We start from the raw sequence: 27,850 nt of genomic DNA, 5'->3' as shown, positions 1-27,850 counted from the left end.
GACCTGAAAAAAGCTTTTGATAAGGTGCCACATAAGAAGTTGCTTAGGAAATTAGAAACTGCTGGAGGAATACAGGACAAACTGCTGAAGTGGATGGAAGACTTCTTGCATGAAAGAAAAATGAGAGTGGTGATAAGAGACAAACACTCTAATTGGGATGAAGTGATAAGTGGTGTTCCACAAGGAACAGTTCTGGTCCCAATAATGTTTGCTATATATATTAATGATATGGATAAAGGAATTGAAAGTTATATGAGCTTCTTTTTGGATGATGCAAAATTGTTGAAAAAAGTGAACACTGAAGAAGATTATAAGTCGCTACAGAGTGATCTCAACAAAGTATGGGAATGGAGTAGGAAGTGGGAGATGGAATTCAATATTAAAAAGTGTAGTATAATGGAATTTGGAAGAAGCAAAAAAAGAATAGTGGGATCATATAAACTGGGGGAAGAAGAAATAAGAAAAATAGAAAATGAGAAGGACCTGGGAGTCATTATTATGAATAATATGTCACCTGAGAAACATATAAACAAATTTTTTGGAGAAACTTGCAATTTAATAAAAACAATCAAAGTGGTATTTACATACCTGGACGAAGAAATGGTGAAGAAAATACTAGTCACTTTGATAAGACCAAGATTGGAGTATGCAGCAACAACGTGGTCACCAAGTACAAAAAAATGTATAACAAAACTTGAAAGAATACAAAGAGCAATTACAAAATTGGCACCAACACTCTCAGAACTATTATATGAAGAGAGACTAGCAAAACTTGAGCTATAGAACAAAGAAGAGAGGGAGGAGACTTGATAACTGATTATAGAATCATGAAAGGCATAGAAACTATTGATAGAGAGGATCTGATAAAATGGGATAATAGAAATACAAGAGGACATGGAAAGAAAATCAAGAAAGACAGTTATAGAAGAGACCTGAAAAAGAACAGCTTTCCCCACAGAGTAAGAGGCATTTGGAAGAAGTTAGGTGAGAAAGTGGTGTGCGCAAAAACAATACATGAATTTAAAAACAGTCTAGAAAATGAGATATGAAGACAGGATGCCACAAGCATAGCTCCCCTTCCTGTAAAATACAACTAGGTAAATACAATTAGGTAAATACATGATCTTCCTTGTCTAAATCCAAATTGCTTTGGATTTAGTACATTGTTTTTTTCCAAATGCTTTACCCATCTAATTTTTATCATTCTTTCACAAATTTTAATTACCATACTTGTAAGAGAGACCGGTCTATAGTTTGTAGGATCTTCTTCACCCCCCCCCCCATATATATTGGTACTATATTTTCTCTTTTCCAATCTTCTGGAACTTTTCCTTCCTTTAATGAACTGCTTATTAGACTCTGTATTTTGTCAGTTCGTTCCTGCATTCTTTCAAAATCCAGTTTGCTATTTCATCTGGACCATGTGATTTTCTAACATAGAGATTTCTCAAGTGATTCATTATTTCGTTCTTTGTTACTTCTATCTCTTTCATAGGGGTTACTTTTCCCTCCCACTCGACATCTCTTAAGTTGTATGTTCTCTCTTGTAAACACTGATTTAAAATGCTTGTTCATAATTTCTGACATTTCTATTTCCTTTGTGTATTCTATTCCTCCTTGTCGTAGTTTCACTAATTCTTGTTTGTTTTTCAGTTTGTTGTTTACAAATGTATGAAAAAGTTTTGGTTGATCTTTGCATTTTTCTATGACACCCTTTTCATATTTTCTCTTTTCTTCTCTGTGCACTTGTACATATTCATTTCTGTAATCAATATATATTTTCCATATTTTGGATTTTTTGTCTTTCCTCCATTTCATCCAAGCTTTATCCCTTTTATCTTTTAACTCCCTACATCTTTTGTTGTACCAACATTCTTTGTATCCTTTTTCTTGTTTTTGTCTTGCACTCCTACTGTTGTTTCCTCTTTGTATATCCTTTCCCAGTCTACTTAAAAAAAAAAAAAAATCTTATTTTATAAAGAAAAAAAAAAAAAAATTCCATACATCATTCTACTCTTTCTATATTGTTCATTTTTCCCCATGTATTTTTTTTTCATATAGTTCCAGTTCAACTAATATGTGGTCACTTTTATGTAGTGGTGTCTTATATTCAATATTGTCCACTATTTCAGGTTCTGATATGATTATTAAGTCTAGTCTTGGTGGCTCTTCCTCATTTCTATACCTAGTATTCTCTTGTATCCATTGTGTCATTGTATGCCATATAATCATATCAAGTAGTACATTTCTGTTTCCCTTCTGTTTTTCTCTGCTATGAACCATTTCCTCACTTTCATATCCACTATCCAATAGAATTTCTCTTTGACTCTGTTCTGTTCTTGTTTTTTTCCTTAGCTTCTATTCTTTTTTGTTTTTCTTCCTCTCTTTCCTCTTTATTCATCTCTCTTTTTATCCATTTCTGTTTATACAGATAACTTTTTGCTAGTTCCCCTGTTTTCAATAAGATATTTACTGCTGTCATTTGTGACCTGAATTTAACCTTAATTGGTCTGGTCTTATCTGTATTGTATTTCCCTAGTCTATATATTTCTTCAGTTTCTTTCCCTATTTCTTGTTCATCTTCTTGAACTACTTTTAATACCTTGTTTACTTTTTCCTTCTCCCTTACTCTTGTAGTCCTATTTGGATTATGCTTCTCTTCCATCCCTAATATAATTGTACATTTTTTTTTATCTGCTAAGTCTCTTACTATATTCTCCTCTCTCTTCACTTTAATAACTGTGTCCATAATTTTTTCTTTCATCTTTTGTTTCACTATATCTCTAAATTCAATTTTGTTGTTATCTTGGACTTTTCTCCAACCACTTTCCTCTTTTGCTATGGACTCTTTATTCTCTTAATTATTCCTCATTCTCATCCTTTACTTCTCTTAACTGCATTTTTAATTCTATTTCTTTAGTTAGGTTTTGATTCTCCTTCTTTAGTTCTTCCATTTTATCAACTCTTTGTGTAGTGTTAATAGGTTAAACCTAACCTCCCATGTTTCATTCATGTTTTTAGTTTCTCTAGACTTACTAGTCAGGGGAGGTTGGCATCTCCTTCTTCATTAAATCCATAAAATTAATTGTCCTCTCTTTCCATTGAGCTGCTATTATCTATATATCTACCTTTAATACCTCTGCTCACCTGTTCAACCTCGCCTGTGTAATCTGCACACCTTTTGTTGACACCCCTTCTGACGTCTGGGGCCCATTTGTCCACTTCATCATTTTCTTTCATTTTCCTCAATAATGTCTCCCCTTCTCCTTTTTCTTCACCTGCCCAATACACCATGAGCTTTCCCCTTTCCTACTAATACAACAGAGGTACTCCCTTGATGCTGAAATCCACAAAAATTGTTTTTTTTTCCGGAGTTCCAATCTTCACTGTCAGTGTGACGTGTGTTTACCTAGTTGTATTTTATGGGAAGGGGAGCTATGCTCGTGGTGTCCCGTCTTCGTATCTCATTTTATCTAAACTATTTTTGAATTCATGTATTGTTTTTGCACACACTACTTTCTCATCTAACTTGTTCCAATTGTCTATTACTCTGTGAGGAAAGCTGTTCTTTTTCAAATCTCTTCTATAGCTGTCTTTCTTGATTTTCTTTCCGTGTCCTCTTGTATTTCTATCATCCCATTTTATTAGATCCTCTCTATCAATAATTTCTATGCCTTTCATGATTCTGTAAATAGCTATAAAATCTCCTCTCTCTCTTCTTTGCTCTAGTGTCTGTAGCTCAAGTTTTGCTAGTCTCTCTTCAGTATGATAGTTTTGAGAGTGTTGGTGCCAATTTTGTAATTGCTCGTGTGTGTGTGTGTATATGTTTATATGTTAATGATAAATCCAAAATATTTAGTATTGATTCTGTACTAAAGAGCCTAATTGATTCCAGATTCTCCCACCCATTGCCCCCTTAATCAATATGTACCTACATCATGTGTTTAAGAATAACCTGAAAAAAAATTAGTACAATGAAATGGATAATAGAAATAAATGAATGCATGTTAGGATAAGTGCACATTATCACTGTAGAACTGCTAAAAGAAACAACAAATTATAATACAAGCACAAGCACTGTAGACCACATATAGAGTGAGAACTGTATAAGGCTACAGAAGTAAACAAACTTAACAAATGCCCAAAAATGTCATGAAGGTTAGCTCTGATGTCAGAATATAGTGATGGCAGATAAATATAGGAGTGGCAGATGATTTGAAGAGTGAATTGCTGTATTTGACCCCTCAAACCTGCAAATCTGAAGAGGAAACTCACATAATATATGAACCAGAAATTTTTTACTGTACCAGTAAAAGGATGAATCATAAAATGAAGTATTGTGAAAGCAAAAATTCCATTGTAAATACAGTAATTCCTCATTTTTCACAGTAGTTATGTTTTTATAACTCCTATGAAAGGCCAAATCTGCAAATACTCTTTTAACAATTGAATCTTGTTGAAAGCATGTCCACCATGCTACCTTTCACACTCAGAGTTGTATGTTTCTGGGACTACTTAAAAGAGAAAAATACACATAGAAGAAAGTATGGAAAATAAAGAAAAATGAAGCAACACAGGTAATTATTTGTATATGTTTTCAAAACTCAGTAGAAAAAGGGCGAGTTATCAGGGTGGAAAAGTCTAAGGTATTGTACCAACACATTTCAGACACAGAATCACTAAAAATGGTATTGTACACCTGTACACCCTTTATTCAGCACAAAATTACAAAGAATGGCAGTGTACCCTGCATGGAAGTGACTTATCCAATATCCTAGGTATTCAGCTCTGACTTAGGTGAGATTTAGTGTATGTGGATGAAGAGATGATGAGAAAACTCAAAGAAACCCCATATATCTTGGTTGACAATCCAAGATTCCAAGGTCATGAAAGTGTGTGACTTAATCAATATCCAAGATATTCAGCTCCAACTTAGGTTGGATATAGTATATCACTGAAAACAGCAGACATCCAAATCCTTTGTCTCTTGTTTTGTATATATTCTATGATATTTTGGGTGAGTTGACTTACCATATGCAAAAAAAAATCCACAAGAGGGCAAATCCACAAAACATGACAGATTATTGTAAAAGATAAGGGATGTAGTGTGTTGAGCTTGTTTATGAAAGGCTTCCTTAGGTAAGTATGTATGCACTTGAAGCATGCACAGATGTGAATCTACAGTGAAATGCTTACTTTGTGTCTTACAAGTCATAGATGAATACTTTTGGTTCCCCATGTTCATTTCTCCCATACTTTCTGAGCATCTTTATTTTCTCATACTCTAATTTGGAATTACTTATACTGCATTTACAAAACCTAGAATAAGGACAAATAAGAAACTGAACATAATTTGAACAGATTCAGAGAGAAGGAAATACTTGTCACTATATATGAACACCATAAAAGAACTGCATTAAACAATGCATCCACAGTATGAAATCCAACAGTAAAGAAAAACAAGAACATCCTACAAACTACTCAAAATAAAACTTTAAGAATAATAACTAGTTGCAGCAAAACAACACCAATAGAGCACCTACAATTGGAAACCAAAATACTTCTTATTGACCAGCACATGAGAATAGGCACTTTGTCTCTCTGCCTTGAATTCCATGTTTCTGCCCCATACAATGCCACTGGCTCAATCACCCCTTCACCTCTTGGCATCCATTCCCAGATGCCTATTTCTCATTACACTTTTTAATCCCCCAAGGCATTTACTTCTGAATCTACAACTTACTTCCACCATTCCTCCCTTTCCTGCCACATGTAACCCCAAATACCTAAAGCTATCCACTTTCTCCAGCCTCTCTCCTGTAAGACTTCAAACTTGCTGCCATCCTCTCTCCTTATACATCTTGCCACCTTTCTTTTACCCACATTTACCTTCAACTTTCTCCTATTGCATACCTTCCCAAATTCCATCACTAACTCCCTTAATCCCTCCTCTGACCATGTCACAAGCACAGTGTCATCAGCAAACAACAACTGGCTCACCTCCCACTTTTCTCTGTTTTCTTTAACCATCTCCAATTCCCTGCCCACTACCTTTGCCTTTACCTCCTACACCACCCCATCCATGTACACATTGAACAGCCATGGGAACCATAACATTTCCTTGTTGCAGTCCCAACTTTACCTCAGACCACTCATTCTCTCTCCATTTCCAATTCTAACATAGCCTCTACTTTTTGTAAAAACTTTTGACTGCCCTCAACAGCTTTCCCCCCAGTCCCATATATCTGCAAAACCTTCCACAGTGCCTGTCTACCCTGTCATAAGCCTTTTCCAAATCCATAAAGGCCCAAAAAACATCCTTACCTTTTCCTAAAGCTTTCTCACATGTCTGCCTTACCACAAAAACCTGATCCACACAATGCCTACCTTTCCAAAACCCACATTGTTCCTCACCAATTATTCCCTCTGTTCCTCTCCTAATCATCTCAAAACCCTCCCATATGCTTTCCCAACTACAGTGAACAAAATGATCCCTCTGAAACTATTACACTCGCATTTCTCCCCTTTCCCCTAGTAAAGTGAAACTATACAGGCACTCCAGTCCTCTGGCACTCTGCCCTCCCATAGACACTCACTAGATAACCTCACTAGCGAGTCCACTATGACAGTACCTCCCTCCTTCAGACACTGCATGACACCCATCTAACCCAGGTGCCTTACCTGCTCTCATCATTTTCAAAATTACTTGTGCCTCATCTTTTCTTATTTCTGCATTTTCCTCTCTCATTACCGTCATTTTCTTAGCATCTTCCACTTCTACAGCCAATACCTCCTATCCTCCTCCACATTCAACAGCTCCCCAAAATACCCTGCCCACCTTCCCTTTACTGCCTCCTCTTCTCTTAATATCTGTCCATCTGCACCTTTTACATTTTTTTTCTTCTTGACTCACCTCACCTTCCTCTCTTAACTTCCTTTCAAAACATCTTTTTATTTCAAAATTTTCTGTCATACTCCCTGAATTTACATCTCTCCATTTTGCCTCCTTTATCTTTTGTTTTGCTTTTCTTATTTTTTCTTTGTACCCTTCATATGTTTCTCTCATCCTGCTTTGTAACCAGTACCTGAATACTCACTTCTTTTCTACTACCTTCATCACACCATTCCACCACTCGCTGCCCTTCCCTCTATTCCCTCCCTCCTTGTTCTAAATACCATCTTTGCACTCCTTGTCACTCCCTCCTTGAAACACCCCATTCATCTTCCACTCCTACCTCTATTCTATCCTTTACCTCCTCCCACACTTCTCATAACTTTTCCTTTTAATACTGCTCCTTTTCCTTCTTGTTTAAACAACTTACTCTAAGCACCTCTTTACCTTCTGCCCTTTTCCTTTTTGCCCCTATTCTCCACTCTCAACTTACCCTCCACCAAAAAATTATCTGATATAACCTCCATCTCAACCCTAAGAACATAGATATCCAGAACTCTTCCTACTCTTTTCCTGAATACTGCAACATAGTCCATTAATGCCTTATCAACCACTCTTCCATCCACCACCCTCTCCCATGCTTGACATTTTTCCTAAACATGGTGTTAACTATCATCAACTCTCTAAACACATCACCACCATTATTACATCTCCACAATGATTTTCACCTGTCACTCCACACTTCCCAACTACTTCTCTTGGTTAATCTCCTACTCCAGCATTGAGGTTTCCCAAAACCATTACATTGACATTCCTCTCAAAACTCTCTATGCACTCATTTAAATCTATCAAAAAAGCCTTCCTTCTACAATCTTCTCACTACCAGGCCCATATGTGCTTACAAAAAACCCACATCTCCCTTCCCAGTTTCACTATCACCTATATTAACCTTGAAGAAACCTTCCACTCCACCACACACTTTCCTATATCCTCACTTAGTAGGGCCACCCCTTCCCTCCCTTATCCTCTCCTCACTTTCAACACCCCCACTACACTCCCAAACTCAAAATTTCCCATTCCTTTCAACTTAGTTTTGCTTAATGCCAACACATGTATCTTGTTTCTCATAAACATACTGTTTATCTCTTCCCTTTTACTCTCATCTGTACCACACCCAGACACATTTAAAGGCCCACAACATTGTTGTCACCCAGCACAAAGAAGAACATAAGAAAATTAGAAAGAATCCAAAGAGCAGTGACAAAAATGGCACCTACACTGGCAAATCTGACATATGAACAAAGATTGGAGAAACTACATCTGTCAATACTGGAACAGAGAAGAGAGAGAGGTGATTTATTGACCATTTACAGAATTATGAAAGGGATGGAAATCCTCAATAGAGATGACTTATTTAAGTGGGACAGAAGAGAAACAAGAGGACACGAAAAGAAACTAAAGAAGGACACTTATAGAAGAGACCTGAAAAAGAATAGCTTCCCACATAGTGATTGATGTCTGGAACAAACTGAGTGGAGAAACAGTGAATGCCAATACTATACATGATTTTAAGAATAAACTGGATGCGGAGAGATATGAAAACAAGTCACTACGAGCGTAGCTCTCGTCCTGTAAAATACAACTAGGTAAATGAGAATCAGACAAGAAACAATGGTCTCAAACTGTCTGGAAATAGATTCAATTTGGAAGTAGGTAGAAACAACTTTGCCAACCATGTAGTTAATGAATGGAATAAACTTCCTGCACAGGTAGTGCAATGTAGTTCAGTTCAAAGCTTTAAGAATCATTTAGATAAACACCTAAGCAAGATGCTGTAACGATTATAATTTATTTTATATTATTTGTTTTTGTTTTGTTATCATTTGTCTGTCTGATTTTCATTTATTATTAGTTATATGTCAATTTATTATTATTTACTATTTACCTGTTTGTTTATTATTCAACTATACCTATGTATTTATTTATGTATTTTATTTGTTATTTACATCATTATAGTTTTTATTTATTATTTTATCATTATGATTTTTTTTTTGCATCCGACCTAGATATGGACCAAAAGGTCTCCTGTCGGCATGCTCTGCCTTTGTAATCCTTTGTAAAATACAACTAGGTAAATACACCTTAGGGTCCTGTTTGGAAAACTCCTCTAGACCCTCAATTGCCTTCACTTCTCATAGCAATGTACCCCTCAGGGTTACAGAGAGCAGGATGCCTAGTACCATCACTTTGTCCCATTTTAGGTGCTTTTACAACCTGAGTTGGAAGACTCTGTGGCAGTATTCTTTCTTCCCCCTAGCACAGTGGACAGAGGCAAAAATGAAAATGTACAGATTGTTCGGGATAAATTTGACACTTGTGGGTTTTCCCAGAGGTATGACATGGAGCTGAGTCCTGCTGCCACATGTATAGTCTTCCTGCAGCCACTCTCTCCACCCAGCACTTGACAACGGTGGACAGCAACTCAATGTAGCCATCTGAAGTGAGTCCAAGTCTCTTCAAAGATGTGGGGTGGCATGATGTGGCCTTTGCTGGAAACACATGCAAAGACCATCACAGTTTGAAGGAACTCTGTCTTCATGAAGTGCAGGACTTCATGTGGACTGTAGGCTAGCCACCTGTTGTTCTGTGCTTTGTGCAACAGGTCCTAGCAGAAGTTCTCGTGTGAGAAGAACCAGAGCATCCCCGGTTTGACTGGGTGTTTGACCTTGTTGAGGAGTTTCTTGGCTTTCATAAGGCAGTTCATTTGGGCCTTGGTGGTGAGTAGTTGGCCCTTGCATCTCTTGTATGTGGAGTTGCGAAGATCCTCATTCAGCGCTGTCTTCATAGTCGCCACTCCAGCGCCCATCTCTCTCATCAAGGTCTGTGTTGACTTGCTTGGATCTTGCCACACCTTTCTTTGCAACTTCACAATGAATTTCGTTATACAAACAGTCAGAATGCCTGCCTTGATTCTTCCTGGTAGCCACTGCTTCCACATCTCCATTGCAATTCTCCAGTTCACATCTCACAGCCTTCATGGTATTCAAGGAGCAGTGAGCTGCAGCTATGATTTCTGAATTTTTTAATCTGCTGCAAATCATCATGATGCAGGTCACTCTCTTCCAATATTCTGGTGCTTTCCAGTTGTCCATGTTCTCTAGCTCACACACCCACCAATAGTACACATAATCAGCTATCCATAGCACTTTACCGCTATTAAATCCTTCAAATGGTACTGAAATGACAGAAGATAAAAACATTATCAAATTTATCCCAAACACCCTGTATACTCAAAAAGGTGGTACAGGACAGTATTAAGAGGGAAGGGGGACAGCATAATGGAGGGAGTCACAGTACAATAAGGTAGCATCATTTCACTTTGAGTAGAGATTTCCTTTAACAAAGACAAAAATGATGTGTGATTCTGGTCCATAGGGGCACCCCATATAGTCCCTAAAATATCGGCTGCATGGTACTGCACAAATTATATCACAATAACATGCAGCCAATACCCCAGATGGGTATTATCATTATCATTCAAGTCAAACCAGTATTTTTTATTTTTTTTTATTTATTTATTTCTATTCATTTATTTTTTATTTACTTATTTTTTTACATTGTTCATACATGTTTTCTTCAGTTTATTTCCATGAACTTTTGATGCCCTCCCATCTCAGACCAAGAGCTCTATCAGCTTTGTCTGCTCCCTTGAAAGACAACACTGCAATAATGTTGACTCTTCTTTCTCACAAAGATGGCAGATCCAATGTTTCTAATCTTTTCCTACATCATATCTACAAGGCTTGGAAATGACTTAATTCCTGTTCTTTGTATTATCATGATCTTGTTCATATCCTTAACTTTGTTTAGAGAACACACCACCACTGTATTTTACTTTTTTTTTTGTTGAATTTAATTCTCCACACTTGTTTCCATAGTAATAATCTGCAATCTTCCTTATTTTTTCATTAATTTTGCATTGTCTGCACATATGTTTGTGTAACTTGTACTGTTCATCATATAGATCAAGAGAATTGCAGGTGCTAGCACTGATCTTTGTGGGACTCTGCTAGTCACTGCCCTCCATCATGACATCTTATTCTTCATTACTGTTCTCATGTGTGAACCTTTCCAGAAATCCTTTATTCAGTCAGAGCTTATCTCTTAGTCTTCCAATATGCACCAGTTTCCATCATAATCAATTGAGAGATACCTTGTTGAACATCTTCTCTAGATCTAAGTATCGTATGTGTTTGAGTATAGAGGTGTGTGAGTGGATGTGATAACTAGTGGTAATGTGTATGAATCATGACTGAGAGGACCTAGGGCATTCTAATACACAAGACAAAGTTTTGGCCACAACTATAGGCCTCAAAGCCTATATCCCTCATCATTATTGTCTACATTATTTTTCTCCAACCATAGAAGAAGCCTATTCTGTTGTAACAACTTAGAGTAATCAAGAGTGTGTACTTTTTGTACACATATTTTTGTAAACTTTTAAATTCATATTTTATAACAGATTTTCATCTTATAATGTTTTTAAGATATAGATTATGCTTCATTCAAATAAGTAATTTCATGTTCATCAGCTTACATAGATAGCGTGGCAGCATGCTCCCCATGATTATCTCAACTAGGTGTTTGTGGACATGCCTCACTGTAGATCTTAGTTAGCACTGTGCCATTATTATTATACATTATTAGTGATTTTTTAATAGCTTGTTTCAGCCATATATTTTTAATTATGAACTTCAGTGTAATGAACCCTATTTTACAATGTTTCACTTCCATTGTAATTCTATGCTTCTCAGTTCCTCCATCCAGGTCATTGCTACAATAACATTGTTATGATTGTGTCTGCTCGTATTTTCTCTACCAATAACACATTTCATTGCTTATAATTCTTTTTTTATTAACCTTAGAATTAATTTCTAAAATAATTTAGTATTATTCACCCTCTTTAGTGCCCATTGCAGTTTATCACAAGCTACCAGCATAGTAACAGGTTTTGATTTGGGTGGCTTCAGCCTTTCCTGTGTGATACAGTACTCTTTGTAGAACTGCTTGTGATAGTAACTAATTTCTAGTTCTTTTGCTGATGTGTTTTTTTTTTATTTATTTGATGTCTAATGCTACTGTAGAAATGAAAAGCACGAAGGTTTTTATTTTAAACACATCTCATAATGAGAGATATGAAAATTACAGTATTTACTTTTCCTAATAATATCATATATGAATTACAACCATGTTGGAGATTGACTGGTAGTTAAATTTATTCCCTTAATGATAATAATAAAAATAAAAATTGGTTTGTGTCTTCACAGCAGGATACATTATTTTGAAAAGTTGATCAATGGTTATGTTTTAGTTGATGCTTATTCCTTATATTCAAGTTATTTACTTGTAAGAATAATGGAATAAAAGAACTTGTATCTGATATGTCTGAGTGCTTGAGGTGAAATAAATTTAGTCTACCTAATATTTTCTACAGGTTAATAGTCTTGTTTAGTCTAAGTTTCTTTAGGAATACTTGCAGGGTTCTTGACAACTGTTATCTCATTTAAAGTAAACTGGAAATCATTGGTCAGCATTTGTAGTTGGAATGACTAAATCAGTAAAATGTTTTATTCAACTTGCTTGATTTACAAACCACCTAATAAATAATATATTTTGGTTGTTATTCTTTGTATTCTCTTGATCTCACATATTTCTTTTTGCGAAGGGAGGGAACAACAGAATACTACAAGGGATACAAGGGATGGTTCTGTGAGATGGATGTCAAAGGGAATCATCATGTTGCTCATCTTCAAAACCTGTCAACATCCTCACTTTCACCAGAAAGTGCAACCCTTAGGAGCTTATATTTAGCCTCTGAACAAGGCCTGTGATCTCTGTCAGCTTTGAATTTCCTCCACCTTTCCACACAAGGAGAGCTAACAACAGTTATAGTCCTGGTGTAACAGCATCTACATCATGGGACTACTCCCCACACTGCTGCATGCCAGACCCCCTGATATCCACCCTTCTGAATCCTCTCTCCCACGAAAGGACAGAGTCCACTTGGCCAGACTGCGATGCGGTCACCACCCAGCACTTCTAAGCTACCAGAAGAGGCTGGACGACCGTGTTGTGAACAGCTGCCCAGGATGTAACACTTCACCCCATACCATACAACACATAATGGAAGACTGCATTATACACAATCATGCACGCAAACAACACAACATACACTCTATAAAGGATTTGTGGGAAAACCCAGTTTCGGCTGTGGCCTTCCTTGGGGAGACGGGACTGCTCGGACAGACAGTCTAGGGAACGACAACAACAACAACAACAACTCCCCAACCCCTCAGCAGGGAAAGAATTGGGGGGGCCAATGTATTGCAAAGGAGGAGCATGCCAACAGGAGACCTTTTGGTCCATAACTAGGCTGGATATGGAAAAAAAATAAAATAAAACAAGTAGACAAATGAATCAAATAAACAGATAATGATAGGCAATAAACAAACAAAAATAACAACAATTTATAATAATACATAAATAGCAAAAAATAAACAGACAGTAATAACTAAATAAATAATGATAAATAAAATCAGATTTAGAAATGGCAGGCACTACAACACATTTCATAGGTGGTTATCTAGATACTCCCTTGCTCAATAAGTAATGAGAAAATGTCAGGAGAGACACTATTTTCATAAGCTTACAAAACTTTGTCTCCTTCAAAATAATTGCCTCTTGCATCTACACACTTCTGCATGCGTCTCTCCTAATCCTGGAAGACCTCCTCAAAGTACTTTTTCAGTAGTCCCTTCAGGTAACTTTCCAATGCCTCTTTCAACTCCTCTGTTGACTGGAATCTGGTTCCATGCGTGGGAACAGGGAGAAGTCACAAGGGGCTAGGTCAGGGCTGTAGGGTGGGTGTTGTACCACTTTCATTCCCCTGTCGGCCATCTAGGTGATCACCAGTATTGACTTGTGGCAAGGGGCATTGTCCTGGTGGAACCACCACTGACCACTCCTCCACTGCGGAGGCCTCTTCTTCCTTATCTTCTCCCTGAACCTTTTCAGAACAGTAAGGTAATATTCCTTATTGATGGTTTGACCCTGAGGAACCCATTCAACGTGAATGAGCCCCTGGGAGTCAAAGAAAGGAATGACCATGGCCTTCTCTTGCGACCTGCTCATCTTTGCCTTTTTGGGTCTGGGGGAGGTCGCGTGCTTCCATTGAGCACTCTGACGTTTGCTCTCAGGGTCGTAGGTGAACACCCAACTCTCATTGCAAGTCACTACCTTATTCAGGAAACCTGAATCAACCTCTATCATTTTGAGAATATCAGTGCAACATTCCACACGAAACTGCCTGTGGTCGTTGGAGAGGATCTTTGGTGCAAACTTGGCACAGACTTTGTGGAGCTTCAGATCTTTGGTCACCACCAAAAGCTTCAGATATCCTCACAGATATTCGACAGTCTTGCATCACTAACCTTTGCACTTCTTCAATGTTTTCCTCCTTGCATGCACTTTTCTCTGCTCCAGATCTGGGTTCATCCTAAACCTGTTCATTTCCTTCAGAAAATCTGTTAAACCACTGATAGAAACTTGCTTGGCTCATCTGTTCATCCCCATAGGCCTCCTTTAACATTCCATAAGCTTCTTGTTTGGTTTTCTTAAGTTTAACACAAAATTTGATGGCATAACATTGCTCCATGTTTCCCTGCATCTTGACAAGTGTTCACAGATCGGCAAACCAAATCAGACTGGTTCCACCATGTTCACTGCTGCACTCAGACCTACAAATATATAAAGTTGCCAGTTAGTCATTTTGTAGAATATATGTATGTGTACTTCACCATGAAGTAGTATTTTGATCAAATCATATTTAATGTCTCGCCTGACATTTTCTCATTCTTATTGAGCAAAGGAGTAAATCTTAAAACTTTGAATGGTACTACATTGCACTGCCTCTGCAGGAATTTTATTCCATTCACCCTTGCCTTCCCCCTATCTACTCCCCACCTACCCATCCACTCCCCACCCAACCCTCATCCACTCCCCCTCCTTCTGATGATAATCCTCCTCAACCCATACTGCAACCCTGTATAGCAACCTACAGTACATACAGAACACATAACATCAACAATCTACATTTTAATATTGATGGTATTAAAAAAAAAAAAAAATTGAACACTTCCTCAAAAAACACAACATACACATTGCCATCATATCAGAAACAAAATATGACACTAATAAAAAATTACCCTCATTTCATAATTTCACCACCATCAAACAAGACTAGACCAATATAAAATGGGAAACAAGGAAGTCAAAAAAGTCAGTTCAGAAAGGGACCTGGGAGTGATTATCTCAAGTGACTTGACACCTGATAAACATATTAATAAATTATTTGGAGAGACTTTTAACTTCTTAAGATCAATGAAAGTGGCTTTGACTACATAGATGAAGAAATTGTAAATAAAATAGTGGTTACACTAATAAGACCTAAACTAGAGTATGCTGCAACACTATGGGCACCTAGCAAAAAAAAAAAAAATTATATATATATATATATATGTATATATATATATATATATATATAATATATATATATATATATATATATATATATATATATAATATATATGTATATATATATATATATATATATATAATATATATGTATATATATATATATATATATATTTATATATATATATATATAATTCAAAGAGCAGGGACAAAAATAGCACCTACACTATCAAATTTGACATATGAACAAAGATTGGAGAAATTACATCAACACTGGAACAGAGAAGAGAAAGAGGTGATTTGTTGACCATTTACAGAATTATGAAAGGGATGGAAATTCTTGATAAAGATGACTTATTAAAATGGGACAGTAGAAAAACAAGAGGACACAAAAAAGAAGCGAAAGAAGGACAGTAACGGAAGAGATTTGAAAAAGAATAGCTTCCCACTTAGAGTGATTGATGTCTGGAACAAACTACATGGAGAAACAGTGAGTGCTAAAACTATACAAAATTTTAAAAATAAACTTGATGCAGAGAGATATGAAAACGGGTCACTCCGAGCATAGCTCCCGTCCCGTAAAATACAACTAGACAAATACAACTGGGTAAATACCTTTAAACTCTTTCTCTTCCTCTCTTATGTTCCATGTTTCTGCCCCATATGGTGCTGTTGGCACAATCACCCCATACAATCTCCTCTTTACATCCATTCACAAGTGTGTATTTCTCATCACACTTTTTAACCCTCCAAGGCATTAACTTGCTTTTCCCAATCTACATTCTACCTCCATCTCCACTCCTTCCTCTCCCACCATATTCATCCCCAAGTATCTAAAACTGTTCTCTTCCTCCAGTCTCCCTTAATATTCACTTTCAAGTTGCTGCCATCCTCTCCCCTTGTACATCTCATCACCTTATTTTTACCCACATTTATCTTCAACGTCCCTCTTCTGCACACCTTCCCAAGCCCCATCACTAACTTCCTTAATCCCTCCTCTGATCCTGCTAAAGGTGCACTGTCATCAGCAAACAACAACTGGCTTATCTCCCATTTTTCTACATTTTCTTTAACTGTCTCCAATCCCCAACCCATTACCCATTACCCATGCATTTACCTCTTGCACCACCCCATGTATTAATTGAACAACCATGGTGACATGACATCCCTGGCAAAGTTCCACCTTTATCTCAAACAACTTGCTCTTTCCATTTCCAATAAATAGATAAATAATGATAATAATTAATTATAATAAATGAAATAAACAGCAGGCATTACAGGATTTTGCTTAGGTATTTATCTAAATGAATTTTAAAACTTTGAACTGTACTACATAACATTGCCTCTACAGGAAGCTTATGCCATTCATTTACTACATAGTTGGCAAAAAAAAATTCTACCCACTTCCAAATTAATTTTACTTTCTGAAAGTTAGAGATAATTATTTTTTGTCTGATTTGCATTCAATGTGAAAAAGTTTCACTTTTGATGTTGTCAATTCCTTTTAGAATCTTAAAGACCTGTATCAAATCATCCCTGAGTCTACACTTTCTTGGGGAAAATAGATTCATATGTTTGAATCAATTTTTGTATGATTTAATTCTGATATTTGGAATCAGTTTTGTGGCTCACCATTGTACTTTTCCAAATTTATCAATGTCTTTAATGAGATTTGGTGACCATACAGAAACAGCATATTCCAAATGTGGGGAAACTAATTATTTTTATACACTGCTTAGATGATTTGAGATTATTACTGATAATTACATAGAGATCATTCGCACTATCCACTTTTATTAATAAATTTCCAAATAGTTTGTAATCATACTTATTGGTATTTTTACCTATTACTTGTGTTAAATTTCATTAGCAATTTCTCAAGCCATTGATGTAGTTTATCTAAATCTTCTTGAATATCTAATTGGTTGAAGTGATCATTTGCCATTCTGCACAGACCAAGATTGGAATATGCAGCAATGATGTGGTCACCAAGTACAAAAAAATGTATAACAAAACTTGAAAGAATACAAAGAGCAATTACAAAATTGGCACCAACACTCTCAAACTCAAAACAGTTTTGTATCATAAGCAAATTTGGAGACAATAGATTTCAGTCTGGGGTCTATATGATATATACTATGAATTGAAGTGGCCCAAGAATGGAACCCTGAGGAACTCAACTCGTAAAAAATTTCCATCTAGATTCTAGAAGTTTTGCCACTTAGAACAACTCTCTGTTTACAAGAGCATGGCTCAGTGACAGAAGACAATGGGTCACCATTGATGCTGTAAAATCCAAAAAGGGTAGTGTTACTAATGGAGTTCCACAGGGCTCAGTTTTGAGTCCTTTATTTTTCATTATGTGTGTAAATGTGTTGGATAGTGAGATTATTAGTGATGTAAATAAGTTTGCAAACATTAAAATAAGATGCCAAATTAGGCCAGGGGAAGACATTGGGATACTGCAGGAAGATCTTAACAAATTGTTCTCATGGTCAGTGAAATGGCAAATGAACTTCAATATTTCAAAGTGCAGTGTGTTAAACATAAATCTACACAACCCAGGAAGCAGGTATAGCTTAGATAACACCTTTATAGAGTAAACTGAATGCAGGAGAATCTGAAGAGTGATAGTGAGTCCTGACCTTAAGTCCAGGAAACTGTGCATTAGCACCAGGAATAGCTAACAGAGCATTAGTTTTCATTGCTAGGATGGTTACAAATAAAAGTGCAGATGTAGTTATCAAACTCTATCTGGCATTAGATCCATCCTTGACTATGCGGTACAGTTTTGGTCTCCATCCTATAGAATGGATATTCACTAGAATCAGTACAGAGGAGAATAACTAAAATGATACATAGGCTCAGAAATTTACACTCTCTGGAAAGACAGAGTGCAGGGTGATCTGATAGAGGTATTCAAGTGGATCATGGGTGATGCAGACAAGGTCATCATATTAAGACAACAGGGCAGGACTAATTGCAGTAATAGATTTAAATTTGGCACAGTTAAACTTAAGGAGGAAATAGGCAAGAACTAGTTTACAAATAGAGTGGTTAATGAATGAAATAGACTTAGTAACCATGTAGTGAGTGCTGAAATTATCAATTGTTTTAAAAGGTTAGACAATTTTATAGTTGGGGATGATAGGTGGTAATGGACATGGAATTGCCTTATGGTCTCTTGCAGTCTCCTTCATTGTTATGTTCTTATGTTACTTTACATTACAATTGGGTAAATACATGCAAATATACCATAAAATTATTATTGTTTATATTCATTTTCTTTACAGTATTGACAGCATTAAGTATTTTCTTGTACATTATTGATACAAAAAATAAATACAAACAATATTTTCACACCAGTAGTGAACAACTGTGTGTGTCTTTGTGGTTAAGTGCTAGGTGATCTAATAGAGGTGTTCAAGTGCATCACAGGTGATACATACAAGGTTATCATGTTAAGACAATGAGCAGGACTCACATTAATGGATTTAAATTGAACAAATTTAGATTTAAGAAGGAAATAGACAAGAACTGGTATATCAATAGAGTGGTTAATGAATAGAATAGACTTAGTAATCACGTAGTGAACACTGAAAATATTTATTGCTTAAAGAGGTTAGATAATTTTATAGATGAGGATGATAGGTGGTAACAGACATGGCATTCCCTAGTGTAGGCCTTATGGTCTCTTGCAGTCTCCTTTATACTTATGTTCCTTTATTCTTATGTTCCAGTTAGGTAAATACATGCAAATAATTTATTTTCTTTACAGTATTAATGGTATTAAGTATTTTCTGGAACATTATATATAGAAAAATATATACAGCAAACTATTTTCATACCAGTAGTATTTACCTAGTTGTATTTTATGGGACAAGAGCTATGCTCCGCATCCAGTTTATTCTTAAAATCATGTATAGTTTTGGCACTCACTGTTTCTCCATTTAGTTTGTTCCAGACATCAATTACTCTATGTGGGAAGCTATTCTTTTTCATGCGTCTTCTGTAACTGTCCTTCTTTAGCTTCTATTCGTATCCTCTTGTTTCTCTTCTGTCCCATTTTAAAAAGTGTGTGTGTGTATTTATCTAACTGTAGTATACAGGAAAGGAACAACACTCATCGCATCTCGTCTCCTATTCTCTAATTTTCTTTTCTGTTTTTTGCCTCACTGCATCTTTTGTTGAACCAACACTTAATGTACCCCTTTTTTCCTGTTTCTGTCTTGGTACATATTTATTCACTCCTTCATTATTAATTTCCATCAAAATCATCCCTTTCTCTTCCAGTCATGTCTCTTTTTTTTTTAAAGTTTTCCCAGTTTGCATTTTGAAAGAATTAAGTTTCCCAAAGTACATTTTATTGTACATCGGTTTTCCTTTTCTGTATTTCTCATTTCTCTCTATATTTACTCCTTTAGTTCAACCTCTATTAGTATGTGGTCACTTTCCAAATGGTGTCTTGTATTCAATTTTATCCACAATTTCAGGTTCTGTTGTAAATATTAAATGTAGTCTAGACAGTTCTTCATTACTTCTATATCTGGTATTTTCTTTTACCCATTGTGTCATTGTATGTTCTATAGTCATGTCAAGTAATACATTTCCCCATAGATCCTCTCTGCCTTTCACTGTCATCTCTTCCCAACAGATTTCCTTACAGTTAAAATCTCCCATAAGTACCAGGTTACTTCCATCCTTCAGCATCTCATTTAATGAATGCCTTGTATCTTCTAACATTTTTGAATGGTAACCCTCTTTCCAAGAGCCCATTTTTGGGGGCACACAAATCACCACAAACTTTATACTTTTCATGTCACTGTCTTCAACTTTTATTGTGATCATTTCCACACTGTTTTTACCCTCAGTAACCTTCATCACATTTAAGATTTTCTTGGCCAAAAACATGATTCCTTCACCCTGTATCTTGTTTCTGTGTGTGTGTGTTATTTTTTCTTTATATTCAGTTTGCTGTTACTCTGATTTGCCACTGGAGTGACCTCTAGTAAGAATCAGGTTTCCATGCACACAGTATGGGCATCCTCATGGCAACTACAAATCAGTTAAGGTTTACAAGTTTTTAAGAACAAGTCCAAAGTGCATTAGCTGAAAGTAAAGGTTGACAGTGCTTACAGTGTCTCACAGTTCATGTACAAATTATGTGAAAGTAAAAAATTGCCATTGTTCTTTATGACAAAATATGTAAATGTAGTATATATTATTGCACTCACCCCTCACTATAACATACTGCAGTATAATGAATTTTGGTTACAATTGACACTGACTACATGTCAGACTTTTGACTGACCTGACACCCTCATGGCCATTGTTGTAAAATTTTGCACCAACACAGCCCTACTGTGCTGCTTAGTGACTGGGTAGCAGGGTTAAGTGTGCATGAAACATTAAGAATTGGATTATGTTCTGAGTATTATTGTAATTTTTTTATGGTTGTGTTTTTTTCTTTTTGCTATGGTTTGTTGACCATTGATGGTTGCTTTTGCATTGTTGTATCTTATAATGGAAGATCATGATTGTATATATATAGACACACACACACATACATACTCTGTATATAGTAGAGGTAGAGTATGATGAGCATCACTTTTTAGGGTGATAACGATTACCCACCCCCATCCCACCCATCTCACCTGCGACACCTTGGCTTGGCAACATGGAGGGGAAAAAGCGCTGTTGCCACGTGTCATAGAATTTATTAAGATAGTTGCTTTTGTCATAAAAAGTGATACTCATTGTACTGTACAGCTTCCTTCACTATATACAGAATAAAAAAAAAAAAGCACATAAATGAGAAATAAGAGAGAGGCATGTACCAAGGTTGATTCAGCAGAATGGCTTGTGGTAAATCACGAGGTATGCCTGAAGTCCCTGAATGGATTCCTTTGAGTGCACAGACTATAGTTATTTGCATTACTAAAGAATGAATAATTAAACACAAAAACAGCAGAAGTTGAGACTCGTAAACTGGCGACCCCCTGATGTAACAATGAACAATGTAATTGAATATTACATAATTTTGCATATAATATAACTACAAAATGCAAAAATAGAGAAGAAATATGAACATTTTTGGATACAGAAAAATGACAGTGCAGTTAATAATGTCCCAAAGACTATAAACTAACTGAGCAAGTGGGTCTGCCCCACATCTATCATAACTTTTACTTCCTTCCACTAAATCCACAATCCCCCCTCCCTCCCTCTCCCCCATCTTATCTATCCTGCCCTTTAACTAACAGTGCAGTAATTGGACATAGTCTTCAGATACACTTGTCATGTGCAATGCACTATTTCATTAATATATATATTTTTTTATGATCACATTTGCTATTTTATAATCTAATATTTCACATTTCAATATACAAGTGCACGAAAGGAAACATGGTGCTGATAAGTATTTTCTTTACCAACTAATAGCTCTCATGGTTGATGATGTGAATATGTGATAGTATGGCTGATTGTGCGACTCCTTTTTGTTATTAACTAATACTTGGTTTAAATGTAATGTTGTTATTGAATGTTGCATCACCGTGTATATAGCTATATATAATCATTATTATGAAGCAGTAACCATCAAAGAAATACAAAATATTATGTACCCAAAAAAGACACTGCCATGAACATGATCTTCAAATAAACTTGCCGTGTGCAGCTTATTATTTCATTGTTTTTTCATTCATTATTACATTATGTGCAATTTATAGCTCTTTCGACCACTTCTATATACCCTTAGAAATCAACTTTCGGTATGATGTCATCAACCCACCCAGTACTTCCCTGAACCTGGAAAAATACTTTTCTCCCAGCGATGACGTCATTGCCTCAACCTGTATTTCCCAGAACCAGGCAAAAAGTTGACAAAGGTTATGGGTTGTGTTAAGATTGTATCCACTCGGTTGGGTGGGTACATCATGGCAGGACGTGCTACTGAAAGCAATGCACTCGCTACTAGTAGTGATAATAATAATAATAATAAAGTGAGAGAGGAATCTCCATTTTTTGGGCCTGGGTTACGAAAGTTTGGGGAAGAACTTTCCAAGAAAAATAAGAAATAAAAAAGGAATTAAAAGAAAGGAAAGAAGAACAAGAAGAAAAGAAAACATGAGCAATTGGAAAAAATAAACTGTCCACGGAAAGGGTCGTGGAAGAAGACATCAACTCTCCTTCAAAGAGAAAGTATATGTAAGATGAATATAAGAGAATATATATATATATAATAATAATATTGATAATATAATTTTATATATGGTCCTCACAAGATAGCTTTGTGCCTCCTCCTTCTGGGAGGCGCCACAGGCCAAGTACCCCTGGCATAGCCAAATCCTTGCTAACATTGGCCCCAAAGAGAAATCCATTCCAAGAGGAGCAAGAATCATACTAGCTCAGCTACATTCAGGTCACCAGCACTAAAACGACACCAACACAGAATAGGCCTGGCCACAGAAGCAAACTGCTCCAGATGCAGCCATATATATATATATATATTTATATATATATATATATATATATATATATATATATATATATATATATATATATATTCATTTACTATTTAATTTTTGCAATCCACTTTCTTTTTATCAAGATGCCCGTCATGTACTGTGCCCTTTCAGTGGTTTACATTTGCTTATAGTGGCATACACAAAAAATTGAGGTTACAGAATGTGCTCTGCTTTATTCCAACTCTGAGCAGATGTACCTGCTGAACACCACGAAAACTCCCTGCAAGGTCTTCAGTATTATAAGCTCCTTGGCTAGGGAGGTGACACCAACACCATGAACTTCGAAATAAAAAATTTATGAAACATGAGCATTTCTATAACCTGTGTGTTCATGCGGCATATACGTTTTACCTCTTAGTTATTAGTTGTCAAAATAGACCTTTATCTTAATTGTCGCTCATAACTTTTCTCGTTTTGTATTTTACATGTAATGTTCAGATTTAAGGCATTTTTACGTGGGTTTCGTATCTGCTTCAACTTACGGTATGACTTCAATATTGCAGGTAGAAGCAGCGGCAGCCGCAGTCCAGATGAACCCGCGAGTCGTTGTAGCAGCCAACAGCAGCAACAACAACAGCAGCAACAGCAACAACACCACCATCTCCAACAGCAGCAACAACAGCAGCAGGTGGGAGCTGGTGATGACTGTAGCAGTCGTCTGCCTCCCTACTCCCACGAAGACCGGGAGTCGCGGCCGCTAGATCGCCTGGAGAACCGCGTTGACGTAAGACCTCCGGACCATCGCGGAGACTTGCGCTTAGACCACAGGCTAGAACTCCGGACGGATCTCCGGAGTGACCATCGGACCGAGCACCCTTCGCCTCAGCCACCTCCTCGCAGTAGTGCCAGCGAGGTGCTAAGGGTGGACTCGCACCACCATCACGTCCCGCCCCCACCACCACCGCCCGTGCCTACAACGAGGCCCGCGTCGCCGCCCCTGCCGCCCTCTTCCTTGCCCCACTCGTGCCAGCTGTGTGGAAAGCTCATTTCGTGCCGCCGTAATCTGTGGAAGCACATGGAGCGCGTCCACTTTACCAATCCCGCCGTCCGCTGCTCTCTCTGCTCCAAGATGTTCAAGAATAAATATGCTCTGAAGGACCACCAGCGCATTTACCATGGGGGAATGAGCGAGGCGAGTGGGCCATCCTCCTTACTATCTCGCATTCTTCAGGACCCTCGTGTACCCCACGACATGCCGCCCAGGGCCCCACACCCCCCACACCCTTCCGAAATGCCGCCGCACCCCCGCCACGAGTCGTCACGCTCTATCGAACCTCCCTCCTCCATGTTTGGGCGACGGTCCTTCGAGGACGAAGACGGTGGCAGCGGGGGAGGCGGCGGGAGCGCTGGATCCGGCGCCGCCTCCTACCCTCCGCTAGGTATGTCTCTTCTGCCACAGAGTATGGGCCCAACCATGGTACCCAGTCCATCTTCGCTACTAGGAGCCCCGCGAGGCCCGCCGGAATGGCCACCTTCACCTCTGCCCACCGAGGACCCCATGGCCTTGATGAACCGCGCCCTGCTGTCCGAACTGCACCATCTCGTCACCAAGGCGGACTAACTGCCGCGCCTCTGGCAGACTAGTCACTCACATGTCATGCCTCCAGGGATGGCTAGTCATCACCACATGGCCTCCTAGTCCACCTGCCCCCCTCTCCTCCTCCTCTGTCGAAGGCGGGCAATGAGGGGGGGCAGTGCCATACAGTACCCCATGGTCCAGGACCACCTCAATGTTCCTTAAGGTTCCTCAACCGCCTGCTGCCTAATCAGGTGACGATTGTCCAGCAGCCCCAGGACATATCCTCGCGGCTCCTTCAGGGTGTCCTCCTGCAGAAGCGGCATGCTGGGATGGCGTCCGTTCGTCGCAACCCCACTACAGTCGCTAAGTAGCAGGGAAACAGGAGGAAGAGGAGGATGAATAAAAACGTCCACACAACGACCACCAATTCCTTGTTGTAGAGTGAGCGGTGCAGCTCCATGTTCCTTCGTGTCACCAGCCAGCTGAACAAACCTCAAGGTCCCGCACAACGACAAGCAGCCCTAACAGGAAGACTACTGCGGAAACGCCTCCGGTCTTCAACGTCCTTGGCCTTAGGAGTTTGTTCAGTGCAGAGGGTCGCGTGTCCGAGAATAATAGTCTTTAAGGCTTTCACAGTAACAGAAGCTTATGACACTGTTGAGTCCATATAATCCACTGACATAGCCAAGTCCCCTATACCATAACAAAGGGAGCGTGGTATGAAGCCCCCTAGAAGGTCGTAGGCCACACCAAGCTTTAACTCCTCTCAACCCCCCCTGGACAACTCGATCCAGGTGGGCCGTTACCAAATGACCTTCCAGGGGCTTCAACGCACACCGTCTCCACTATAGTCGTTACCATTATAGTCTCTCCAGTTTTGTGTTCATAAGGAAGCACTGCGGAGCTACTACCCTGTATGTAGGCAGCGATAGAGCATTAGATACACACGCTTTTCATTACTCGCATAAATTCAAAAGGTCCACAGGTGAATGTTTAAAAGAGCGAATTTTGTAGGTGACTGGAATCGGGAGACATTGAAACCTGCTTCAGAGTTCTCGATCCAGGAATCAGTGAGGTATATATTTTTTTTAACGTTCAACGGTACGAGAGATGTAGTTTTTGTTACAATAATGACGGTGTAGATGGTGATGCTGATGACGCACCCCCAAGAGAAGGGACCTTGTCTGGACGATGCCAACACTCCCGTTGTGCATTTAGGAGAAGAGAGAGCAGCACCAAGGTCCCACTACTGCCTGCTGAGAAGGAGGAGTCGTCCATGATGCTGTTGTCCTCTCGAGAAGGTTCTGAATCAGCTGTCAATGTTTCTTTCAACTGGCTGGCTCTCCAGATGTCCTATACAGGTTTGTTTGAGGTGTGGGCATGCACGGTGGGAGCAAGCAGGCAGGCTTAAAACAAAGTTAGAGTGTGTAAGGCTTGGCTGATCTTGTTGCAGCATTCGCTTGGGCTTCCTTCAGCCCCTAAAGAGAAGGAAATCAGGATAGCCTATGAACTAGGCCAAGTGATTATAATAGGTGATTAGGTATAGCCATGAGTAATTTATAGATGTACATAAAATTCTACATCGTAGTCCAAAGTGATATAAACTTAATTCTAATTAAGCCCTTCTGAAACTACTACAAGATGGTCGGCAGATGGCACGTTGGGTGAAAGGTCTTGAAGTGTCGTTGTTTCCACTGTTGTTGTTGGTTCTGAGAGACTAGGGTGATTGTGTCGCACATGAAGAGAACGGGTAGGGTAGGTGGGGAGGGAGGGAGGGTGGGGGATCGTTAGCCTGCCTGTAGCGCTCCCAACCAAACCAACGGAACGCTGCCCGGGAAAAAGAGCCAGTCAAGTCTCAACTCTCTACTTTCGCGAAGGCTGTGTCCACGTTTTCTGTGATGTAACGAAGTGTGCTGTTGTCACGGTTTTGCAGAGCTCTTTATATTTTTGATACTGTAGAGTATTTTGCGCAAGGTTCCTAGGTATAAGTGAAGATAACTATTTAACGAAGCCAAAGGCAATCATGTGATGAAGGTGAGTACCGGCTGTGATATAGTGAGTGGCTTATGATCAATTTCGTAAAAGAATTGTGTCCTTCAATTATGCAGTTCTCCATTGTACGTATGTAAGAATCTTTTGTGATATTGCAGGCGGATAGAATGGATTTTTTTTTTAAATCAGTTACAGGCAATTGAACTATACTCCTGCTAGCAATACTCAAGTACCCATGCTCTTGGATATACTAATATTTTCCTGACCACACGGGGATTCCCAGTCTAGGGCAGAGTAAGGCACCTAAATTCCCCATACCTTGAACACGTCATTATATCTCCAAGTCCATTAACTCTGTATATGAGATTCCTACTGTGGTTGATGTTGGTTGGGCTGAGGGAGGGGTATGTGGTGAGTACTACCTCACTTCTAGTACACCTGTATGTTGCGGGGAGGAAGTTGACGGCAGTTAGCGTAGGGGGGGGGGGATTATATACCCTATACGGTGAGAAGGTTTGCTAGGCCTTCCCATGATTGTCTTTGGCTTCTCAAACTACAGACGGTAGATGCTGATGTCTCGAGCAAGCGTGTCAAGTAGTAAGGTGTTTTGTTTGGCGACGTAGGCAATTACCACTTAATATGTCCAAGTGTCTTCTTGCAAGATTCTAGGTCGACTCCGAGGTTGGCTCTGTTTGAAGTGGCTTAACGCCATGGCTGTGTTTGATTAAGGAAGTGCTTGCAAAGGAAGTGAACCAATTGGTGATAGTTTATCATTTGTACCAATGACATTATATTGTGATATGAATGAGTGAGTTACAAATATTATATTTTATATTGGGTCCTTATGACAAGACGAAGAATGTGTCTTATAAAAGTATTATGAAATCTCATGTGCTAAGGATAGTGCTCTAGCCAACGGTGAGCATCTGGCGTCATCGTCTTGTTGACCCAGATGGATGAGATTGGTCAGGTATTTTTTTTTATAAGCCCAGTTGGCCATGATATGATGATAATGTTGATGGTGATGTTGTTATTATGTAAATGTGGAATTGTCCAAGAAGTGTGTTGTGTATGAACCAGGCGACTGATTGCCAGCGTGCGCAGTGACTATCTTCTTCCCTTGCGCCGACCAACTGCTACTTCAAAGCTATTAGATTTGTTCCCGCTTGGAAACACTTCATTCGAAACAGGTTTAGATTGAGATCATGGGAACAAGTCGGCAGATAGTCGATTATTAACCGAGGTTTCTGTAACTTCATGTAATGAAATCCTCACAGTCTATTGCTTGTTCAGCTAAAATTTGTCGATGAATGTTCGTTTATGCGTGCTGTTGGTCTGCAAGCCGGGAGTATTCAGTAGTAACTGCGTTAGCTGTGCCGCTTTCCCACA

The 27,850-nt window shown here is 38.4% G+C and overlaps 1 protein-coding gene across 2 annotated transcripts in view; it reads left to right on the top strand.

Annotated features, from left to right (window-relative positions):
• The window catches only part of LOC143032389 (uncharacterized), a 295,845-nt gene extending 269,629 nt beyond the window's left edge, over positions 1 to 26,216 (top strand). For both annotated transcript variants that reach the window (XM_076197086.1, XM_076197087.1), the window contains exon 6: positions 23,458 to 26,216. In XM_076197086.1, the coding sequence (XP_076053201.1) occupies positions 23,458 to 24,511 (1,054 nt within the window). In that variant the 3' untranslated portion in view covers positions 24,512 to 26,216. The remainder of the gene's footprint in view (positions 1 to 23,457) is intronic.
• The last annotated feature ends 1,634 nt before the right edge of the window (positions 26,217 to 27,850 follow it).

This window comes from Oratosquilla oratoria, chromosome 13 (genome assembly GCF_046742065.1).
Source record: "Oratosquilla oratoria isolate Oo_2021 chromosome 13, ASM4674206v1, whole genome shotgun sequence".
Classification (NCBI taxonomy): domain Eukaryota; kingdom Metazoa; phylum Arthropoda; class Malacostraca; order Stomatopoda; family Squillidae; genus Oratosquilla; species Oratosquilla oratoria.
The sequence above is the reverse complement of the archived record's forward strand: the minus strand, read 5'-3'. Positions and strand labels throughout refer to the sequence as shown.